The 21,040-nt window shown below is 38.4% G+C and overlaps 2 protein-coding genes across 4 annotated transcripts in view; both read right to left on the bottom strand.

Moving 5' to 3' along the window:
* tmem45a (transmembrane protein 45a) overlaps window positions 1-940 on the bottom strand; it is a 29,041-nt gene extending 28,101 nt beyond the window's left edge. The window contains exon 1 of the mRNA XM_034010665.3: window positions 675-940. The gene's annotated coding sequence lies outside the window, so the exon portion shown is untranslated. The remainder of the gene's footprint in view (window positions 1-674) is intronic.
* An 11,195-nt stretch (window positions 941-12,135) lies between these two features.
* On the bottom strand, window positions 12,136-20,565 carry lnp1 (leukemia NUP98 fusion partner 1). 3 transcript variants are annotated; one of them, XM_034010578.3, is made up of 4 exons: window positions 20,048-20,561; window positions 18,117-18,371; window positions 17,006-17,098; window positions 12,136-12,511 (listed from the first exon to the last, which is right to left on the bottom strand). In XM_034010578.3, the coding sequence occupies exons 1-4, from the start codon at window positions 20,201-20,203 to the stop codon at window positions 12,392-12,394; spliced, it is 624 nt and encodes a 207-aa protein (XP_033866469.3). In that variant the 5' UTR covers window positions 20,204-20,561; the 3' UTR covers window positions 12,136-12,391. The 3 variants fall into 3 exon arrangements, with proteins under 3 accessions (XP_033866469.3, XP_058884823.1, XP_058884822.1); XM_059028839.1 differs by lacking the exon at window positions 12,136-12,511 and adding an exon at window positions 13,240-14,633; XM_059028840.1 differs by lacking the exon at window positions 17,006-17,098 and having other exon boundaries at window positions 20,048-20,565.
* Between the last annotated feature and the right edge of the window lie 475 nt (window positions 20,566-21,040).

The following is a 21,040-nucleotide window of genomic DNA, read 5'->3' as shown; positions in this document are numbered from 1 at the left end:
TTTTAAATAAATTAAATAAATGTACTATAAACAAGAACCTTACAAGTAGCTGCTCTCACTTAAACATCAACAATCTAGGCAAACAAACAAACAAGAAAACGATACCTCCCGTGCAGCTGTTTTAAGGAAATGTTTTCCTATTTAAGAAGCAGGTTTTTAAAATAGAAAACGGTTTACATGACAAAGTAGAATGGTTTACAGTTTGTATATATCACACAAGTGTTGTTTTGCAGTTATCCGTGTTTTCCCGGTGGTATTTATCACAGTTTACCATGGTTTGTCATGTTTTTAAATATGCTATGCATTAAATCTCTCTGGGCTTTACAATGCTTTACCATGCTTTATTGTATTGTAATAGGGGTATAGACCTGATTATTTTAACTCTGGTTTGGTGTTCCTTAAGGCTTCCAAAATCAATTACTGGCGTGTAATAAAATGTGTAAATCTAGTACTTACTCTATTCATAAGTTATCCTATTTTTTGTCTATTGTCTATCCCTTACACAAGTTTATTGTCTATCCCTACAAGTTTATTGTCAGTTTAATAAATTGATACTTTGAATCAAAAGACAGTAGCTGTACCATTTCTTAAAATTAGTAAGATACGTGCTCTCCACCGTAGCGCGATGGCTGTACACAGAACTGACACACTTAAGACTCGTAACATCCTCTTACCTTATTTTTCTTCTCTGCAGCAGTGTTGCTCTCCTTAGTTCACAAAAAATGTTCCAAGCATCAGAATCGGTTCATCACATAAAAAAAAAAATCTCTTGAGTTTAAGATCCTTTTTTGATATCTTTAAGCACTCTATTAAAACATCAACATAAACACCTCTCGTGGTGAAAAAAAAATGTAAAATGATCATTAAACAATTTGCTTTCCGCGGAGCAACCATGCGAGTTAATGTGTAACTACTGGATAAATCTATTTCCCAGACTGGTCCCCCAAAAGAGAAGTTTTCAGCTCTGCCCACAAACACTACATTTGTGTATCCCCTCGTTCTCTGATTGGATAAGATGTTCATCAGTCAATCAGGGGAGTCAGCTTCCACGTGTGCACTTTACTCCCCCTACCGGTAGTCTGAGGAAGACTGTTTGTTCTGTGTGCATGATGTGGCACAGGGAGGCGTACTCCGCTATTTTATGCTTTACAGATCTTTACTCTGGACCAATGCACAAAACTTAAAGAATGTTTAAAGAATGTTTTGTAAGGACCGTTTTTTAAAGCTCATTTTCAAAGCAACCTTTTTCAACTGTTTAAGATAGAGTTTATTAGTTGAATCTTTATTATTATTTGTTTATTTAGCAGACGCCTTTATCCAAGGCGACTTACAGAGACTAGGGTGTGTGAACTATGCATCAGCTGCAGAGTCACTTACAATTACGTCTCACCCGAAAGACTGAGCACAGGGAGGTAAAGTGACTTGCTCAGGGTCACACAATGAATCATTGGCTGAAGTAGGATTTGAACCGGGAACTGCCTGGTTACAAGCCTTTTTCTTTAACCACTGGACCACACAGCCTCCCTTCTGTTTTGTGAATAGTGTCATTTCGTTTGCCTTTGTGTATATTAAAATATAAATATATTTTATATATAGTGTCTTGTTTGTGTATGACCTAAAAGTGTATGTTCTCTGTTCATGGATGTCAAGTCTCAAGGTTTATCTGTAAAACTCAAGGTTTTTCACAATTTTGAGAGTCTCGCGGCCTGGACTCAATGGACTCTCGCGTTTGCGCATAAATTAATAAGTTTGTTATTGTTTGCGAGGCTGCGAAACCCCTTTATACGTGATACAGCGTTAAATTCAATACAACTGTCTAAGCGTATTATTTAATTTTGGTGGGGGTGGAGGAGGTCACCATGAAGAGGTGTACATTACCATTCTATATTCCTGCTGCTATGCAACCTCCCCCCTTACTCCAAAGACAGACATGCTGTTTTATGTACTCGTGCTGTTTTCGTGTCGTTTGCTTCGCTCCCGGTGTTACCCTAAAGTCTAGGTAAGTGGCATAGCTGTCAGCCATGCAAGAATCTTGATCCGTCACCAGCACACACCCCCAAAAAACAAAATCTAGTGGTCTAGGTTGTGATGTTTTATCAATCCCAAGGTTTGTCAGCAGGGGTCTCACTGAACACTTAGGGGTTTATTATTATTATTATTATTATTATTATTATTATTATTATTATTATTATTATTATTTATTTCTTAGCAGACGCCCTTATCCAGGGCGACTTACAATCGTAAGCAAATACATTTCAGGTGTTACAATACAAGTCTGTACAATACAAGTCTGAATACTGTCTGTTATTCTGAATAGTATAAAAGGAAAACCTGGCATATGTAGCACATAATTGGGTTGTCCCTCAATTGTATTTCTGAGATTTATTCTGTAATATATAAAAGCTGCTTTGTTGCTTTTTCCAGTTAGATGGTTAATACAACAGATCAGACAGGCTTTGGTAGTAGTGGTTGTTAGTAAACACGGGTTCTCAGGTGCTTCTGTATCCATCACTGCACAAATGATTGGCTGTATGCTTCAGCAGGAGCAGCTTCAATAAGCTGTAATCATGGAGGAATGTATAGTGATCCTATACCTGCCGACAGTGTTGTTCAAATGTGTCCTCTTTCATAATCATTGTCTAGTTTTAAGATTTAATTTCGATTTTAGATCAACAAAAATCAGAACCACTACAAATATCAAAAGACAAGGGAACCCCTTATAAAAGTTTATCACTGTACATTTCCCCGTGCTTTTCCCATGGTTCTACTCTGCATTACCATGATTTGCCATGTTTTTTTTGTTTTTTTTTTAATATGCTTTACCATTTCTATCGTGCTTCAAAGGGAAGGAAACACTGCAGTTAACAATCACGTTTCTTATTCTATCACTGCTTTTACTTTTGAACAGTTCACTGTACTGATTACATCTCCACACTGGACGGATTCCCCTTATCACTCAGCATTCAAAGGGGAAGCGAGAGTGTTTAGCCCCACAGTGCAGTTCGAGTCACTTCTTTCTTCTTCCACTTGGTGACCCACAGCTCTGTTGGCAGTACAGCAAACCCTGCATGCAGTGTGGAGTGTACAGTACGTGCAGCCTGTCACAATGCTGTGAGGAGGGGAAGGATGACTCATCAGTGATAACACACCATGGTGATAGTGTACAAAGCCTGGGCCCAGCCCTGGCTGAATGTAAACACACTAAACAGCTGCTTTCTGGAGTACCCAGCAAATAAATCTACAGTGCCTTGCGAAAGTATTCGGCCCCCTTGAACTTTGCGACCTTTTGCCACATTTCAGGCTTCAAACATAAAGATATGAAACTGTAATTTTTTGTGAAGAATCAACAACAAGTGGGACACAATCATGAAGTGGAACGAAATTTATTGGATATTTCAAACTTTTTTAACAAATAAAAAACTGAAAAATTGGGCGTGCAAAATTATTCAGCCCCTTTACTTTCAGTGCAGCAAACTCTCTCCAGAAGTTCAGTGAGGATCTCTGAATGATCCAATGTTGACCTAAATGACTAATGATGATAAATAGAATCCACCTGTGTGTAATCAAGTCTCCGTATAAATGCACCTGCACTGTGATAGTCTCAGAGGTCCGTTTAAAGCGCAGAGAGCATCATGAAGAACAAGGAACACACAGGCAGGTCCGAGATACTGTTGTGGAGAAGTTTAAAGCCGGATTTGGATACAAAAAGATTTCCCAAGCTTTAAACATCCCAAGGAGCACTGTGCAAGCGATAATATTGAAATGGAAGGAGTATCAGACCACTGCAAATCTACCAAGACCTGGCCGTCCCTCTAAACTTTCAGCTCATACAAGGAGAAGACTGATCAGAGATGCAGCCAAGAGGCCCATGATCACTCTGGATGAACTGCAGAGATCTACAGCTGAGGTGGGAGACTCTGTCCATAGGACAACAATCAGTCGTATACTGCACAAATCTGGCCTTTATGGAAGAGTGGCAAGAAGAAAGCCATTTCTTAAAGATATCCATAAAAAGTGTCGTTTACAGTTTGCCACAAGCCACCTGGGAGACACACCAAACATGTGGAAGAAGGTGCTCTGGTCAGATGAAACCAAAATCGAACTTTTTGGCAACAATGCAAAACGTTATGTTTGGCGTAAAAGCAACACAGCTCATCACCCTGAACACACCATCCCCACTGTCAAACATGGTGGTGGCAGCATCATGGTTTGGGCCTGCTTTTCTTCAGCAGGGACAGGGAAGATGGTTAAAATTGATGGGAAGATGGATGGAGCCAAATACAGGACCATTCTGGAAGAAAACCTGATGGAGTCTGCAAAAGACCTGAGACTGGGACAGAGATTTGTCTTCCAACAAGACAATGATCCAAAACATAAAGCAAAATCTACAATGGAATGGTTCACAAATAAACATATCCAGGTGTTAGAACGGCCAAGTCAAAGTCCAGACCTGAATCCAATCGAGAATCTGTGGAAAGAACTGAAAACTGCTGTTCACAAATGCTCTCCATCCAACCTCACTGAGCTCGAGCTGTTTTGCAAGGAGGAATGGGCAAAAATTTCAGTCTCTCGATGTGCAAAACTGATAGAGACATACCCCAAGCGACTTACAGCTGTAATCGCAGCAAAAGGTGGCGCTACAAAGTATTAACTAAAGGGGGCTGAATAATTTTGCACGCCCAATTTTTCAGTTTTTTATTTGTTAAAAAAGTTTGAAATATCCAATAAATTTCGTTCCACTTCATGATTGTGTCCCACTTGTTGTTGATTCTTCACAAAAAATTACAGTTTCATATCTTTATGTTTGAAGCCTGAAATGTGGCAAAAGGTCGCAAAGTTCAAGGGGGCCGAATACTTTCGCAAGGCACTGTATACATTTATTATACATGATTGCAAAAATGATACAATGATGTATATTGCTTTATTTAAAATCAATTTTCTAGCTACAAAATGAAATAACAATATGAAAAATAAATCTAAAAAAGTATGTGTTGTACCCAATATTTATGTCCCATCAGAAACATTTTAACTTTCATTCTAAGAGTTGATCACTCACATTTGCATCCTTTACCTTGTTAACCCGCAACTCAAACCCACTGGGCAAGTGTCTATAGTATCCAGCTGAAAGGACAGAAATCCATTTTATTGAACTGTGAGCCCTGCTGTTTGAATGAGAACAGCTGTCTTGTTTTCTATTGCTCTGATCCAGTCCAGTGTATCTGCTGGCACACTTTATTTAACCTTGACACAGACAGTTTGTTTTTACATTTTAATTAACTGTAGTGTTGTTTCACTCCTCTCCTAATAATTGAGAAGTTGAAGGTTTCATATTTTTTATGTATTGTAAGATTTGTCTGAGTAAAGACCTGCCCACTTTTCTCCCAAGCTCAATGAAGCATGCAACATTTAGGTATGACAGAGTAACAGACTCCCTCTGCTGCTCCATCAGATCAAAACATGTAAATGCAGTCAAGCCTTTGTACTTGTATGCTTTGACAGTAGATCTCCTTGAATAGATTGAATCAAATCCAACTAGAAGAGTGTTTGTCTAATAGCTAATCACGCCAATGTGAACTCGTAGCTTGTATACTTGTCTGCAAAGTCTTTAATTCACCACACTGAGTTTTGGATGAAATATGATGATAACTAAACAAAAGCCATTTGTGTTTTGCTGGTGCTGTAAAAAAAGCATGCATGCAAAATTGACTCAATTAAAGAATCAGGGAGGAATTTCTAAATGACAATTTACACAAAAATTTGAATTATGTGATTGAGCAAGCAGTAAAAAGCTTTGTTTTTTTGCATCCTTGCTATGTGTAGTCCCATTGCATCCCATGACTCTGCACAGATCAATGGGACTTGCTGTTTGATGGTTCACTATTGGGCACTGTGCTGTCGGCTCCAGGGTAAGGGGACCTGTCACAGCACTGTATATTGATTCTATGAATATTTTTATTTTGGTTCCCTTTTTTGTTTCCCTTATTTCCTATTTCTACATGCATGCTGTTTAATTGACTTGCTTATTGATATCATTACTATGGGTCTCTGTCAGAATAACCTCAACACCATAGTTTGAAGGCAAAACTTTGATAGATGTAATAGATTAATATTGCACAGAATGATGAGCCCAGGAGTTTGTCTTCCAGTCCAGGGGCTGCCCTCACTGAGACATCAGAGCATCGATCCCTAGGGAGATACACTTGCAAAAGACGCAGAAGAGAAATACATTTATTGTAACTTTTGTAGCTGGTAAAGTATTCACTTCTACTGCAAGTAATTTTTTTTTTCAGGTCAAAAGGTTAAAAAATCCATTAGCAATATTTCCAATAAAGCAGCAAAGTAAATTTTAGTCAATAGGTGGCACAGTGGAAATGCAGCAAGAATTGAATGACAATATGCAAGGATGATATGCTCCAGTTGCTGTGGTGATTAGGAGATGAGCACTTAACAGAAAACAGGAAAAGCAATAAAAGGGGCAGCACTGGGCCAGATTCTCAAACGTTTTTTACTGCAAACTATCATTAGAAAGTAAAAATGATGTTACATGTAATTGTTTTTAGAATTGTAATTAGTGTTTTGGAAAGAAAAAAAAACAACACTGTGCTAATTACAATTCTGAGTAAAAAAGACCATTGTTATTTCACATTTTCTCTGAGCTTACTATATTTATTTTGATTACATCAAGCCACACTGAATCTGCACTAAAAATGAAATGCCAGTTAAATCGGATCTTTGGTTTACTTGCTGTAATCAAGCCTTTTAGGAACTGATTAAAAAGTTTTTATGGTAGTAAGCATTGGGTCAGTATGGGTCACAGTGTGGTACATGATCAATATTTAGTAAAGCACTTACCTGATCAGTATTTTGAATCAGCAGCTGGTCAATTGGAACAGCCAACAGGCAAGCACATTAAACAGGTGAATCCATTCTCTGCTAAGTTTCCCGGAACTGTGTGAAACTCACGATCACAGGGTCAGGGGATGAGGAGCTTTCTGCAGAAAATGCTGCTTCCTATTGTAAAAGCGCTCAAATGTATTTACAGCTGCAGATTACCAGTCATTCAATTGTGATGAAATGTGATGTTTAAGCGCCTGGTGACTTAAATGTAATTGTAGATTCAAAATATTTTGTGAGGTAGGTTAGTACTATAATGACTGCACTTCCATATCATATGGGACCTAAGGATATGCGAGTAATGATAATTCTCATGTTCTAAAAAATCAATTACAATAAAAACCCCAAAATTTCACTAACTAATGGTTGCACTAGTGAATGCTGTATTGCATGGGCTGCTTGTCTGAATTTGGTTAAACTTGAACATTTAACTAACAATAAGTTATTGAACATACATTCTACGTAGGTCTCCACAGGAAAAAAATTAAATGTGTGATATATTGATATTGATATGTGTTCACGGCAGAGTAAAAAAACAGACCAAAACTGTCACAGACCTAAGGAAGGCCAGCCGGGTCAAAAACGCATTGTTTAGTACACGTTTCAAATATTTAGTACGCATATTGATTTGGACCAATCAGAATACATTAAATAGTACATGTTCTAAATAAATGGAAATGACCTATGCATTTTCTACATAGTATTACCTATGTACAGGCATGCACCGTAATTACAAGAGTAGCCAATCACCTTCGGGATAACCTCTTTTTAAATCAAGAATAAGGAAAATTGCAAATCATAGAGAGATATTTTCTTCTATGGTGCAAATACAGATTTGCTGAGTGCTCCCGACTCCTTGTTGACCGTGACACAGTTCAGTTTGTATTAATAATGTACACAATCGTTTTTTTTTTAATTTTCTAATTATATTTATTTCAGTTTTACACTAAAATATTGAGTTCCCATAGCTAATATTATATTCAATGTCAGATCTTTCCACACTTGTTTAAAATGACATATTACCTACAGTGGGGTTATGAGATGGGGTGCCCATCCCTTGTGTATATTAATTTATTTATGTATGTATTTTCATTTGTAATTATCATTGTTGTTGTTGTTAATATTATTATTATATTATGTTTAAATGCATCAGTCCATTATTATTTATTATTTGTGACCAGTGAAAAAGCCAGTCTTTTAAAGTGTAGTTGGCGTGAATGGGGTTAAATCCCCATCCTAAGAAATCTTGTGGGAATATGGCTGGAGCCTTAAGGTAATTATTTTATTAATGGGTAATTAAGGCTCCGGCCATAGATTATAAAAGACCCACTCCAGACTCATTGAGGAGGAGAGAGATTAGAGTGCAAATGCTACCAGTGAGCAATCTAAAAGGTAATCGTTTTTGTAAACATATAATTATAGTTTGTGTTTGTTTTACTTTGGCCAGTGTGCCCTTTATTTTGTGTTTTGTTTAAATCTTTATTTTTTGTTTAATTAATAAAAACACTGAGCGCCGTAGCATCTCAGTTTCGCCCTGTACTACCTGTGTTATTGTTTCATTTCCCTGGTCTGACGTCACCCACACCACCCGAGCCTTCTTTGTGACATGTTACCACTGAATTAAAGCGATTTCTAAGGCTCTGAAACCATCAGTTGATGCTCGTCTCGGAGGGTCCAGGTCTATCCATTTTTTTTTAAATTTAGTAGTCGCCAATTGTTTTTATCATTTTCTCCCCAATTTGGAATAGCCAATTATTTTTAGGCCCAGCTCACCGCTACCACCCCCACGTTGACTCAGGGGCGAAGACGAACACACACTGTCCTCCGAAGCGTGTGCTGTCAGCCGACCGCTTCTTTTACACACTGCAGGCCCACCATTCTGCCACCTCAGAGCTACAGCGTTGGAGGACAAAGCAGCTCTGGGCAGTTTACAGGCAAGCCTGCAGGTGCACTGTCAGGCCACAGGGGTTGCAGGTGTGCGGTGAGCCAAGCACACCCTGGCCGACGTAAGCCCCCCCCCCCCCCCCCCCCCCCCCCGGGCAGCACTAGGCCAATTGTGCGCCGCCCCCTGGGAGCTCCTGTCCACTGTCGGCAGTGGAATAGCCTGGACTTGAACCGGCGATGTCCAGGCTATAGAGCGCATCCTGCACCCCACGCGGAGCGCCTTTATTAGATTCTGGGGATCCCCAGGTCTATCCATTTTTCACTAGAATTTACCCAATGCCAAGTCTATATACTGTCACAAATTGGGCGGGAATGGCAGCTGTAAGGCAGCTTTTAATTGGATAATTTATTACACATACTATTTTCTTTAAATTCATTGGTTCTCATTTCATTTTCAGTTATCTGATTGGCCAAATTAGTATGCGTAATAATTAGAATGACAACACTAAAATCAAATTAAAACGTGTACTAAATATTTGAAACATAGTCAATTCATCAGTTTGTGCAGAAATTCATAGATTCATTCTTCAATTCGTCCATCAATTCAGAAATTAATTAGGCAATTCATCAATTAATTCAACAATTTGTGCAGCAATTCAGAAATGAATCAGTCAATTCATCCATATGAAAGGCTTGATGGGCTTCTGGGTGAATCGATTGACCACTGGCCACCAGCAACAAAAACATGTTTTTTTAACTTTGATTGTATATACTGAAGCCCTGAACCGCAGATGAATAATCCCAAAAAAACACAGAATCCATCTTGTACGCATACAGAACAGCTGCAACTACTGCTTTTAAACCACAGACACAAAACTATGATAATGATTCTACAAAGGAGTAAACTGCATAGGGTAAATAGATATACACATTTTTATTTCCAATAGAGTAATGTATAGTAAAGTCACGATATTGATTATAATGAAGGAATACATATGGGTTTCCGTAGCTTAGTGCAAAACATAAAGTTATTCATTTTGATTCACAAATGAGATTTTGGGTAGTTTTATCTGCTTTTGTCATATTAGCACTAATATTTGATTAAAATAGTTTTAACTGGGACTCTATTAAATAGTTTTAAAATGTTTTTCTCTTAGCACAGGTTTGTTTAGGGCTTTGTATTGCTGCATTATGTATTGATGACCCAAGAATACTTGTAGCTATATTGAAGTCTTGGCAATTAACAGCTTTGTAGAATCGTTATCGTAGTTTTTGTGTCTGTGATTTAAAGGCTGGAATGGTGTGTCAGATCATAAATACACAGAGCACAAAAAGTACTTGTAGACCCCACCGATCTACCCCTCTGATGTCACTGTACACACCGATCTACCCCTCTGATGTCACTCTACACACCGATCTACCCCTCTGATGTCACTGTACACACCGATCTACTCCTCTGATGTCACTGTACACACCGATCTACCCCTCTGATGTCACTGTACACACCGTTCTACCCCTCTGATGTCACTGTACACACCGATCTACCCCTCTGATGTCACTCTACACAGCGATCTACCCCTCTGATGTCACTACACAGCGATCTACCCCTCTGATCTCACTCTACACACCGATATACCCCTCTGATGTCACTCTACACACCGATCTACCCCTCTGATCTCACTGTACACACCGATCTACCCCTGATGTCACTCTACACACCGATCTACCCCTCTGACCTTGCTGTACACACCGATCTATCCCTCTGACCTCACTGTACACACTGATTTACAGCAACCTGGATCCAGCACTGCATCACCAGCTATATCCTGCCACCCCACTGGAATGATGCATTCTGCAAATATATTATTATTATACTGCTTTTATATTCATTTATTGTAATTCTACCACAGTTGCTTTATTTATTGTATTTGTCACTTACTGCATAGTAAAACTGTGTCACCTTGGATGAAGACTTTTGCTGTATGATTAAATAATAATAATAATAATAATAATAATAATAATAATAATAATAATAATATGGAAATCCAACAAGATCTTTCCATAGATGTTAGCACGAGATAGATCCTGTATATTTTTTTAAATCTGTGATTCAAGGGCTCCGATAAGCACCAAAGTAAACTTTATTTTTTTTGCTAATGACTGAGGTTATTTGAAACGCCTTTTCTAGTAAGCTGCAAGGTTAATGGCTGAAGCAGTTTTGCTTGACACTGGATTCTCATTGCTTGCAATTTTAGCATCTGCTCCAATTGGCTAGAAATGGTTACAGCTTTTTGAGACAGGTGATTCACCTTTCAATTCATTCATTCACAGGTCAGTCATGGAGAAATCAATTCACCCAGAAGCCTGTCAAGCCTTTCGTATGGATGGATTGACAAATGGACCAGCAGATGACTACTAATGCACAAAGAAGGTGTAGTCATCTAACTTGAGGTAGTGCCCTCTAATGGAGCTTCCTGATTGGTGGATGGTAGTACCATGGTCTGTAACATTGTAACATTACACTGGTTCCCTTCCCTAAACCTAAATGTGATAAAAAGAATGACATGCAATTCTAATCATAAATCATTTAATATGTATGTACTTATTGTTTAAAAAAAGATGTGCAATTGAAGAAGATGCACATTCAACATTCAGTCCATTGTATCCTAAATGGCCAGCGCCTGATACAACCACAATGTGCACACTTGCAGTACACCACAATATACTGAACTGAATATAATAATATGAATAGTAATAGCAATAGTACAATAATACAAAAAGTAAATATCCTATTACATAATGAAATGTTTTAGCTGAGAATTCCAGGAACACAGGAACAAAAGCTTCTCGTCAGCTCACACATTGAACTATTTGGCATTATTACAGTAATTTACAAAAACCATAAAACACTGATGTACACGGGAAGCAGCCATGCTCAAAGTGGAGGGTTTCTAAGGTTAAGCCAATGGTTATAGCAGGAACTTTAGCTAGTGTGATATGGAAGGGGTGAATGGTATGTGTTGGATGTAGTGATGATTCAATGCATCAATGGCATATGCTTCTGTGCACTAAAGTGTGTATATGTTACAGTCGTTCTGTCAAACCAGGCATTTAACCAAACAACTAATAAAAAACAGGGATTTGGCCAAGTAAATACCTGCTGTACATACAGTCACTTGGTCAGCTGTCATTTGATCAACTGTGTGGCTCCACAGAATGACTGAAACATATGCAGTATTTGCTGAACTCTAATAATGCACATACAGTAAAGCAGTCCACACTGCTGAACCTGGTTACACAAAGTGTGTGCTACATATATCAGTTGTTTTTTTTTTTTTGGGGGGGGGGGGGGGGGGGGGGGGGGTTTTGGTCCAATCCCTAAACTTATTAGTGATTTATTTCTTATACCGCCCTTAAAAATTGTTTGAATGCCAATATCATTGTTCAGGGGAACGACGCATTCTGATGTACTATATCTTATGACAAATGCGTAAAGTGAAGGGGGATAGACAAAATTTTAAGCAGATTCTCTTGAGCACAGGTCCTGCGTTTTTAAATTGGCTGTGGCAGTCAGTCCAATTCGGAGCATTTGGGAGCAGCAGCAAATGGGAATTCAAAATCTTGTGATTTGCCATTTCCTCCTGGCTGAAGACCAATAGAAAGGTTCTGGCATAGCCACTTGTACCCGACACGTTGGACATGTCTGTTTCTTCCACAGCCACTTCTCAATGCACTGGAACAAAGAGAAACAGGATTATTAACGCAACTGGGATACAAAGCGTGTTCTCTTCACATTGCCTGCCTGGGGTCAACATGCTTCGATGCAGAGGGGTGTTACCTTGACTCAAGAGTGCCTTCATTGTCAAGAGGTGTGGGATTTGAAGAGGTCTGCATACATTACCAATACATTTCATACAATCCAGTTACTACATCATGTGTTGGAATTGACTAGCGCAGAATAACCCTTTCTAGATGTTCTAATCCTGAGCCAATAATTAGCATAATGACACACTTTAGTCTAAGATGGACTTGGATCCATCTGTAAAAATTAATTTATCAATGTTCTACAAAGACAGTTCTGACATTGAATTCTTGGACAGAACCTACGGTCTGCCCAACCCAAAGTCTCCCGTCCTTACATTTCAGAATATTGATTGTGATTGGATCTTCTATCAGGGGAACCAGGTAATTACTTAGGTCCTATCTTCAAACTGCAATCTTGTAAACTAATATTGAGTTGGGCAAGGCTGGGATACTAATGACCAACTAACATTCTAGTCACTTGTTGAGTGCTTTCAGTGACAGAGACACATTCCTTCTGAATATTCAGATGGTCTTACATCTCCCAGTTCCTGTACCCGATCTTAAAGTAAACCCACAGCCAGTACTTCCACTGTTCACCAGGCTTGAAGCACATTTGTCCATGTTTAACGAAGGTAGGCCAATAACAAGAGCCTGAGATTTTTTGGTACAGACTGTCATGGCTTTTATTGACTTCCAAAGTTGTCTTCACCATCTCTTTATTATTACAGCACAGGTTACAAGGATACTATGCATACAAGGTTGCCATATCAATGTCAGCTCTAGATCTAGAAGCACTATGTTACATTTACACAGGTTACAGATTAGCACAGAGCAATTCAAAATAGCAATTCAAAGCAGTACAGTGTTAACCACTACTGGGAAACAAGAAATGCCTGCGTCATTAAAAGTAGATTTGTTTTTGGCAATTCGATTTTTACAGTGCTTGGTTTACTGTTATGGCATCTTGGCCCTTTTAATCTAGGCCTTGGTTCCAACAATGTATTTAATTAATGAATATGTCATTCTCAACGAAAACCAAGAGATTTGGTATATTTTTGTTAGTCACAGATTGGACTACTCTACCCAAAGTTCAATGCAGGGTTGCCAGAAATGTCAATCTGCTGCCTGCAAACATTTCTTGTTATATAGCAATTGCCATAGTAGGAAGCATATTACAAGTAGTGTTTAAATTGTGTGAAAACATATTTCTTTGTGGTAAGAGTGCCAATAGATGTATATTATTTAGTATTCTCTTAGCGAACACTCCCAGAATCTGTGGCTAACAAGCCATTTTCTGCAGCTAACCGTAATATTTTGCGACTCAAGTCCACATGTATGCTTCCCTTCTATATGTGTTGGGACTGAATTGGAATTTCATTTATCATTAGAATATTTTTGGAATAAAAACTTAATTTCAGAAAAAAATGTTTTTTATTTACATTTACAAAAAGTGCAGCAATGCTTTCTTTTAAATGATTACTGTTCCAACTCTATCTACAATATAAGGGACTGAGTACCACATATTCTGACTAAGTTTTGTTTCACTTACAAGAGAAAAAAGTTAATTAATAGATCAACTATTAATTTGAAACTATAAAAACACAAATTGGTACACTGAGACAGACAAGCAGTACTAAGAAAAATATTTAGTTAACAGAGCTGTTCGACAAATGACTAAAAGCCAACATATCACAAGCAGTATTCATTACTAGCCAACCAGCCTTTTTTCAAGGTCAAACAAGGCAACATGGCACTGGTAATTATAAACAGCCTCTGGAACAGGAGTTACATGAAAGAAGAGATGTGGCAACCTGGCATTCTTAAGGCTCATTTTGTTATATAAATGAAAACTAGGAAGTGTAAATGTAACATACAATTAGCTTTAAACAATATAAACACTGAGATTATCAACAGGATAGGTATGGTCAAGTGGGGTCAGATGACCAACTTCATGGTCGGAAGAGTTTCCAGCAAAACTCAAAACATCAGTGGTTGCAACACAAGGAAGGTTTCTGAGTAGCTTGACTGTTGTCTTCCTGGTTAACAGAAGACTGGAAATAATTGTCATTACTTCACACTGTGTACTGATTTTTTAAATATATGTTACAGTGAAAGTCTGAAATCAGTGATTGTATAGAATCGCTAGTGAATGTATAGAATCACTAAAATTGGCCAGTGGATGTGTGAAATATTGAGAAAAAATGTTATATATTCACTTGGGATTGTATAGAACTGCTGGAAGCAGTTAGTGAATGTGTTAAAAGAGACTAAAACATTTCATTCATTCACTAGGGATTGTATAGAATCAATGATAGTGCATGTGTAAATGCCTTTTTAATTTACGTTTATAAATTCTATGAACATTTTACATGCATTTATAGTTTAAACTGCATACACAATTTTTTTAACTATTATAATTTTTGCTTTTTCTCTGCATTTCTACTCTATGGACATTTTGCATGCATCTCTCGTTTATTACATTATAATTTGTAAGAAGATTGTTGTTCCCCATATGTTTGTTCATTTTGTTTAATAAATAATTGAATACAGTAGTCTCCGCGTATAGGAACACCTCCTAAGAGAACACTTCACCTAAGGGAACACCCTTGTGGTGAAATGGGTTTTTCCCATTGTAAATGCTCCGGCTAAAGGAACAGGAACTTTGCTTAAAAGAACACCTTCTTGGCACCGATAGCGATTAATTCACAATGCATATAGTACTGTTTTGTAACCTGATAATTCATCATCATCAAACTTAAATTAAAATGGTTTATTCAGTCTTTTCAAAAGCGACTTGTCATCGTGAGAGTGTCTTGAGGGACACTGATTGGTTTATTAAATCTTTCCAGAACTGCCGTCATATTATTGAATGTTTTTGTATTCTGATTTTCAGGAGTGTACCTCATCGCTATAAAATGCCATGTAAACAAACTGCAAAATGCGTCGCTGTTTCTCTTGCTACACAAAGTTGGAAATTGTTTGAGCTCTTGAAAAAAACCTGAATCAGACACAAGTCGCCGAGCAATTTGGTATTTCCCATTCTGGTGAGTTGCTTCACCATTCTGTTAAATAATGTGCATGTCTTGTACATTGCTGCTGCATTTTTTTAACATGTGTAGGGGTGCTGTGTTAATTTAGTTTGACAGTTAGTTTATTAACTTTAGTTTGTCTGTTGCTTTATTATTATATTTTATTAACATACACTTGCCTGTTGCTTTTCTTTTACTTATTCGATTCATTTGATATGTTGATGCATGTGCGTCATAACAAGTAATACATATGTATTTATTTATTTATTGATTCATATTGTGTCTGGTGGCTAACTCTGTCTTAGAGAACACTTCGGCTATAAGAACACTTTGCTTGCTTCCTGAGGGGTGTTCTCTTAGTCAGAGACTACTGTACTACATGTCTATATGTCTCTTGTATTTTGACTATATTCTGACTCTACTAGCTTATATGACTCATTTTAAACAACATTATCATTGGTTTGGACTAAATTATGAGTGTTAATGTAGTAATAAATACAGTACAGCAGCTCCTTTATTACTACAAATCTATTTTCATTTTAATTGTGTTATTTTGTACGATTTTATACATTTCTCATACTTTCACTAACGTGACAGTGAATGTATACAATCACAAGTGATTTTATAGAATCACTCGTGATTGTGTACAACAGAGTTCAAATTCATACATTCACTAAACTGGCCAGTGACTGCAAAAGATCACAAGGGATACATTTAATAAGATTAGGTTTGCCAATATTTAATACAACTTAAAGTAGAAAAAACAATGATACGCTATTGCAAAGTGTAACACTGAATCCTTGAGTGTTGTACTATTATTGGACTAAAATATCATACATTAGTTCAGTAAATCCTGCTTTTACTAGGCTTGTCTCAGGTTCATAGAAGAGGCACTATTCATGACTAAGGGGCCACAGTAATTGTTTGTCGCTTGCATAGGCTGCTGGGAGACGAGAGTTACCACAAACTCTTTTCCAATCGCTGTATCTCCTAAGAGACACGTAATTACACAATAATCCTATGATTCCAGCAAGCAGGAAATCTCAACCAAGCTACACACGCAAAAAACACTTACTTACAGGAAGCTGGTGAGCAACTAACAAAAGATGAAAGATTTTTTGTTTTAATTTAGAACTTCCTTTCACTTTAAATTGATAATTGAATTGATCATTTTCCTTATAAAATCGAGGAAAGGTTAACTTTTAAGTTTATTTACTTTAAGTTTATTTACGTCTGGTTTCACAGACCACGATTAGCACTAGTCTTGACTTAAGTAACATTAGGTAGTCCAGGATTAGTGCAAATCACAGTCTGTGAAACCAGCCGATAGTCCTTACTATGAATCTGGTTTTAGACTACATTTGGTGCTTTTTGTTCCTGTTTAATACATGTACCTCTTTGTGGAACTTATGCATACAGTGGAGTTCTCTGACAGTGTCAGTCTTGAGGTCATCATGACAAATCACACAGGGGTCATCATTTTCACCCTTTAGCAAGAAAAAAACATTAAAGACAGAAAATCTGTTTTTTAGGTCAAATGGCTAGGTGAATAAACTGGAGAAGGATCTTAGTGACTGATTGCTAAGCATGTAAGTTCTAAAGGAATAGGGAAAGTGGGGAATGATGTCACTAACCAAGTAGCTACTTCCTCTATGACTGATGTCAAGCCCCCTGTCTTATCTTACAGTGGGGATTCAATCAAAAAACACAGCACTGTTTCTGTTTCTATAGTGGCATTCAAGCAAACTTTTCAGACACCCATAATGTATATATGGGATTTAAATTAAAGACTCATATCCCTTTCACACAGACGAGCTATGATGATTCAGCACTGGCACTGATGTGGGATTTTGGTCTGTATGAATTGCCTATACTGTCACACAGCCATCATATTTTATGCCGTCTCTGAACCACCTCGCGAGATGGCTCAGAGATGGCACTGAACCGTCTTAACTCTGGTGTGAAATGCTATGCTGGCACTGAAGTGCTACAGTGGGCATGGATTGAAAGTCAATATCCCATGTGACTGTACACCGGACATGTTGGGTATTTTTGTCTTCGATGTTACGCGCTTTCATTTTTTTGAGATACAATGGCTGATCAAGAACAAGGTAGTAATTGGATTCGTATAAGTTCAGGAATTGTTAACTTTACAGGCTGAAGTTAAAAATAGAAGGAATGGTGCATGCTGCTGAAAATTATGGGCGAATCGCCGTTGCCATGAAAACGATCTGTTGACTGACAGGCTTGAAAGTTGTACTCACATGATCCCTTTGGCTGTGTGAAAAGGTTATGACGGTATTATGCCGGCATAGATTGCGCAATTTTGTACTGTGTGAATGGGCATTTAAAATAATTTTTTAATGTCTCTGAGAAGGCTCAGTAGCGGCATTTGTGTGTGAAAGGGGCTTCAGAGACAGTTACCACATGGTTTAACTCTTTATTGAATGCAGCCATAACACAGGGAAATCCAGGCCTTTGAAGACAGAACAAGATGGAACCTACCTGGGAAGCTGCTTGTCCACTACGGAAGCGGAGCCTCCGCTCGAAGGATTCAGACAGCTCGTGGATGGTGCTGATTCGGTTCTCTGGTACTGAGGTTTTCTGGCGGGTCTCTCCAGAGGAGGAAGCTCTGCGCACTTTCATGTGGCCTCTGAACTCCTTCTCCTCACGGGGCTCCTTGCAGCTCTGCAGGTAGACGGGAGATGGCCCCATCGATGACGCCTGCAGCCTGGTCAGGTGCATCGCAGACAGCTGGGCCTGAGGGAGGAGGGAGGGAGGGAGGAAAGAGCACATTCACAAATTGGGACAAATTCATGAAATCATTCTTCTACCCATGGAAAACCAAACACAGTCACAGTAAAGCAGCTGTGGGTGAATATTTAGTTCAGAGGTGCAGTGACAAAAAGTTTTAACAATCCTTCAATAAACAAACCAAAATAAATAGAACTACAGAAAAAAAATGAAATGAAATTAATAAATAATTCAAATATTGAAAATGTTTCAAATATCAAAATCATGCATTCCCCAATTCATCTTTTTACATAGAACTCCTCCCTGAAACACGTATGCAGCATGTCAGCACATTACTGGACTTGCACTGCATATAGTTTAATGCAATTGATCACATACTCTCACTTCGAATTAACTGGTACCAGAATTAAAAACCTTCCTGGGAACCACTTATTATTTTGAATGGTTTCTTGCTTTTTTAAATACTTAAAAGTGCACTGGGTTGTATCATCAGTTATTTTAACTTTAGCAAAAGATCTGAATGTTCCCCGGCCCGCTAAAGTTCTAATCATAATTAGTAAACTCAATTGCCCCTCTTCAAAGATCTACCAACTGAGTTGAGAAGCTGCATTTTTTTCAACCTTTAGCCGCCACATAGAACCGCTATGACTGCTAAGAATAAATATCGGGCTCGTATAAGGTGGGGACTGTATTCCTTTTTAATACTCGATCAGTTAAATAAAACATTTTGCAAGACAACTGGCAACTGTGGTGTAGTACTTCGGGTGACGCTAAACCCCAGCCTGTTGGTACATATATATATATATATAAACATCACGTGTCAAAAAACCTCTAAGTAATTTGTACACGCCTAAATGCTAATGCTTTCTTCTTAAGCAGCGTTATATAATCAGGAGGTCGTAAACCATATATCAACCATATTTATCCATTCAGGTATACTACGCCAATGTATTTCTGTATAGGTCAACTAAACCAAATAAAACAAAACCCTCATTGGCAACAAGCCTGGTTTGTCTAGAAGTGGGCTTGTGAACGAGAGGAGGCCATTTGGACCGGTTCCTATTTGAATATTGATCTCATAACTTGAAGTCAGGTCTTATAGGACCCAAATGATTAAGCATCAACAGCATGGCTCGGTAACCAATTTCATACCCTCACCACTTAGAACATAATAAAATGTAGTAGCTTCCACACTACAAAAATGTCACCTACTTACTTACTGGCCACCAATTCACTGCCCCTGCCTGCCTGCCTGCCTCTACAAACATATCGAGATCTGGATTCAGGAAAGGAGTGGAATTATATTGCTGACACTGGCTTCCAGAACTAGATACAGAAATGTTTTTTTTTTTCAGTTGGGTAATATGCCTTAAAAAAGTTTATTGCACAATCATGTTTTTCCTCCCATTCTTAAACTATGCATTTACCATGCTTTGCCTTAGTTCCAAGGGCTTCACCATGCATACTACTCTTTCTCTGGGTTTTTATTCTGCTTTACAAAACTCTGCAATGTTTTTACCATGGTTTATTGTAGAACATCTTTAGGGATAACAATCCAAGTTACAAAACATTGTGCTTTCCTGTAAAGAAAAATAAATATTTAAGAACCCTTTGTTCTCTTCATTTTTTTCCTGAAGCCTGCCCCCCAGGCTAGAGTGCCAGGGTTTCAGGGTGTTTCATACCGGGCAGGGCAGTGAGGCTCTCCTCTCAGTCTCCACTCTGGGCTTCCTTCTCCAGCTGGCTCTGCGATCCCTCTTTGCCTCGTCTGGCCCGCTGTGCCCCCAGAAGCTGCTCATCCACTTGGCAAAGTTAACATCCTCATCCTCCTCATGTTCCATGTGCGGAGAGTAAAACAGTTTTGAGGGTGGGTGAGAGCGGGAGAGAAAAAAAATGTCTAATCTCACTTGAGAAGAGTAACAATGCTCTGCTTGTCTCTGCTCTGCTCGTCTCCTCTGGCGTCTCTCTCAGAAAGGGGCTGTGTCAATTAAATTCCCCTGGTTTGTTTGTTTGGTTGGTTGTTGGTATGTTGTGGTTTTAAGCAGACCCAAAAATATTCTCTCAGCTTTTGGCAACGTCTTTATATATAAGCCAATCCCCTTTAATCTGTTTACTGGAAGGGAGGATGGGGGCTGCTTTTAATCTTTCCATTACAGAGGTGCCCAAGTCACACAGAGCCTAAGGGGGTCAGAGCTCTCACTTTCCATACTTTCCACTGCCGAGAGCATCTCACTTGTCGATAATTATGGAGCGCTGTCTCTTCTCTGACATGCCTGGAAGGGGCAGGAGCATTTCAATTTGCAAAAAGGGTCACAGTACGAGAGCAAGCAGAGGTGGGGGTGGGGAACTGTTACTGCTGTGAGGGAGAACTCACACTACGGGAGTTTTTTTATATTATTTATTATTTAAAGTTGTTATTCTGGATGGAAATTATACCCTAAAGAGAGATAGACCCCCATGAAAAAACATAAATCATTAAAAGAGGCCTGTTGAGGCCTCTCCTTTTCTATCACTCCATTAACCCCAGGGAAGTGTCTTATTTGTGACCCAGTGTTTTACCTGCCATTTTTACCATGGTAACCCTGTTCTCAAGGATCGGGAGTGGGTGGAGGGGAATGTGTTGGTTAATATCGGTTCCCAACAAGTTAGTGAATATTTTTATCACTTTTTATATTTTT

This window comes from Acipenser ruthenus, chromosome 8 (genome assembly GCF_902713425.1).
Source record: "Acipenser ruthenus chromosome 8, fAciRut3.2 maternal haplotype, whole genome shotgun sequence".
Classification (NCBI taxonomy): Eukaryota; Metazoa; Chordata; class Actinopteri; order Acipenseriformes; family Acipenseridae; genus Acipenser; species Acipenser ruthenus.
The sequence above is the reverse complement of the archived record's forward strand: the minus strand, read 5'-3'. Positions and strand labels throughout refer to the sequence as shown.

What these genes read in the sequence shown, in the direction of transcription:
- lnp1 (XM_034010578.3), bottom strand. Translation starts at nt 20,203, where the DNA reads ATGGAACATGAGGAGGATGAGGATGTTAACTTTGCCAAGTGGATGAGC. An exon ending in GAGCCTCACTGCCCTGCCCG is followed by an intron (nt 18,372 to 20,047) that starts GTATGAAACACC and finishes CTCCTCCCTCAG; the next exon opens with GCCCAGCTGTCTGCGATGCA. An exon ending in TGCATAAGTTCCACAAAGAG is followed by an intron (nt 12,512 to 17,005) that starts GTACATGTATTA and finishes TCTTTGTTCCAG; the next exon opens with TGCATTGAGAAGTGGCTGTG.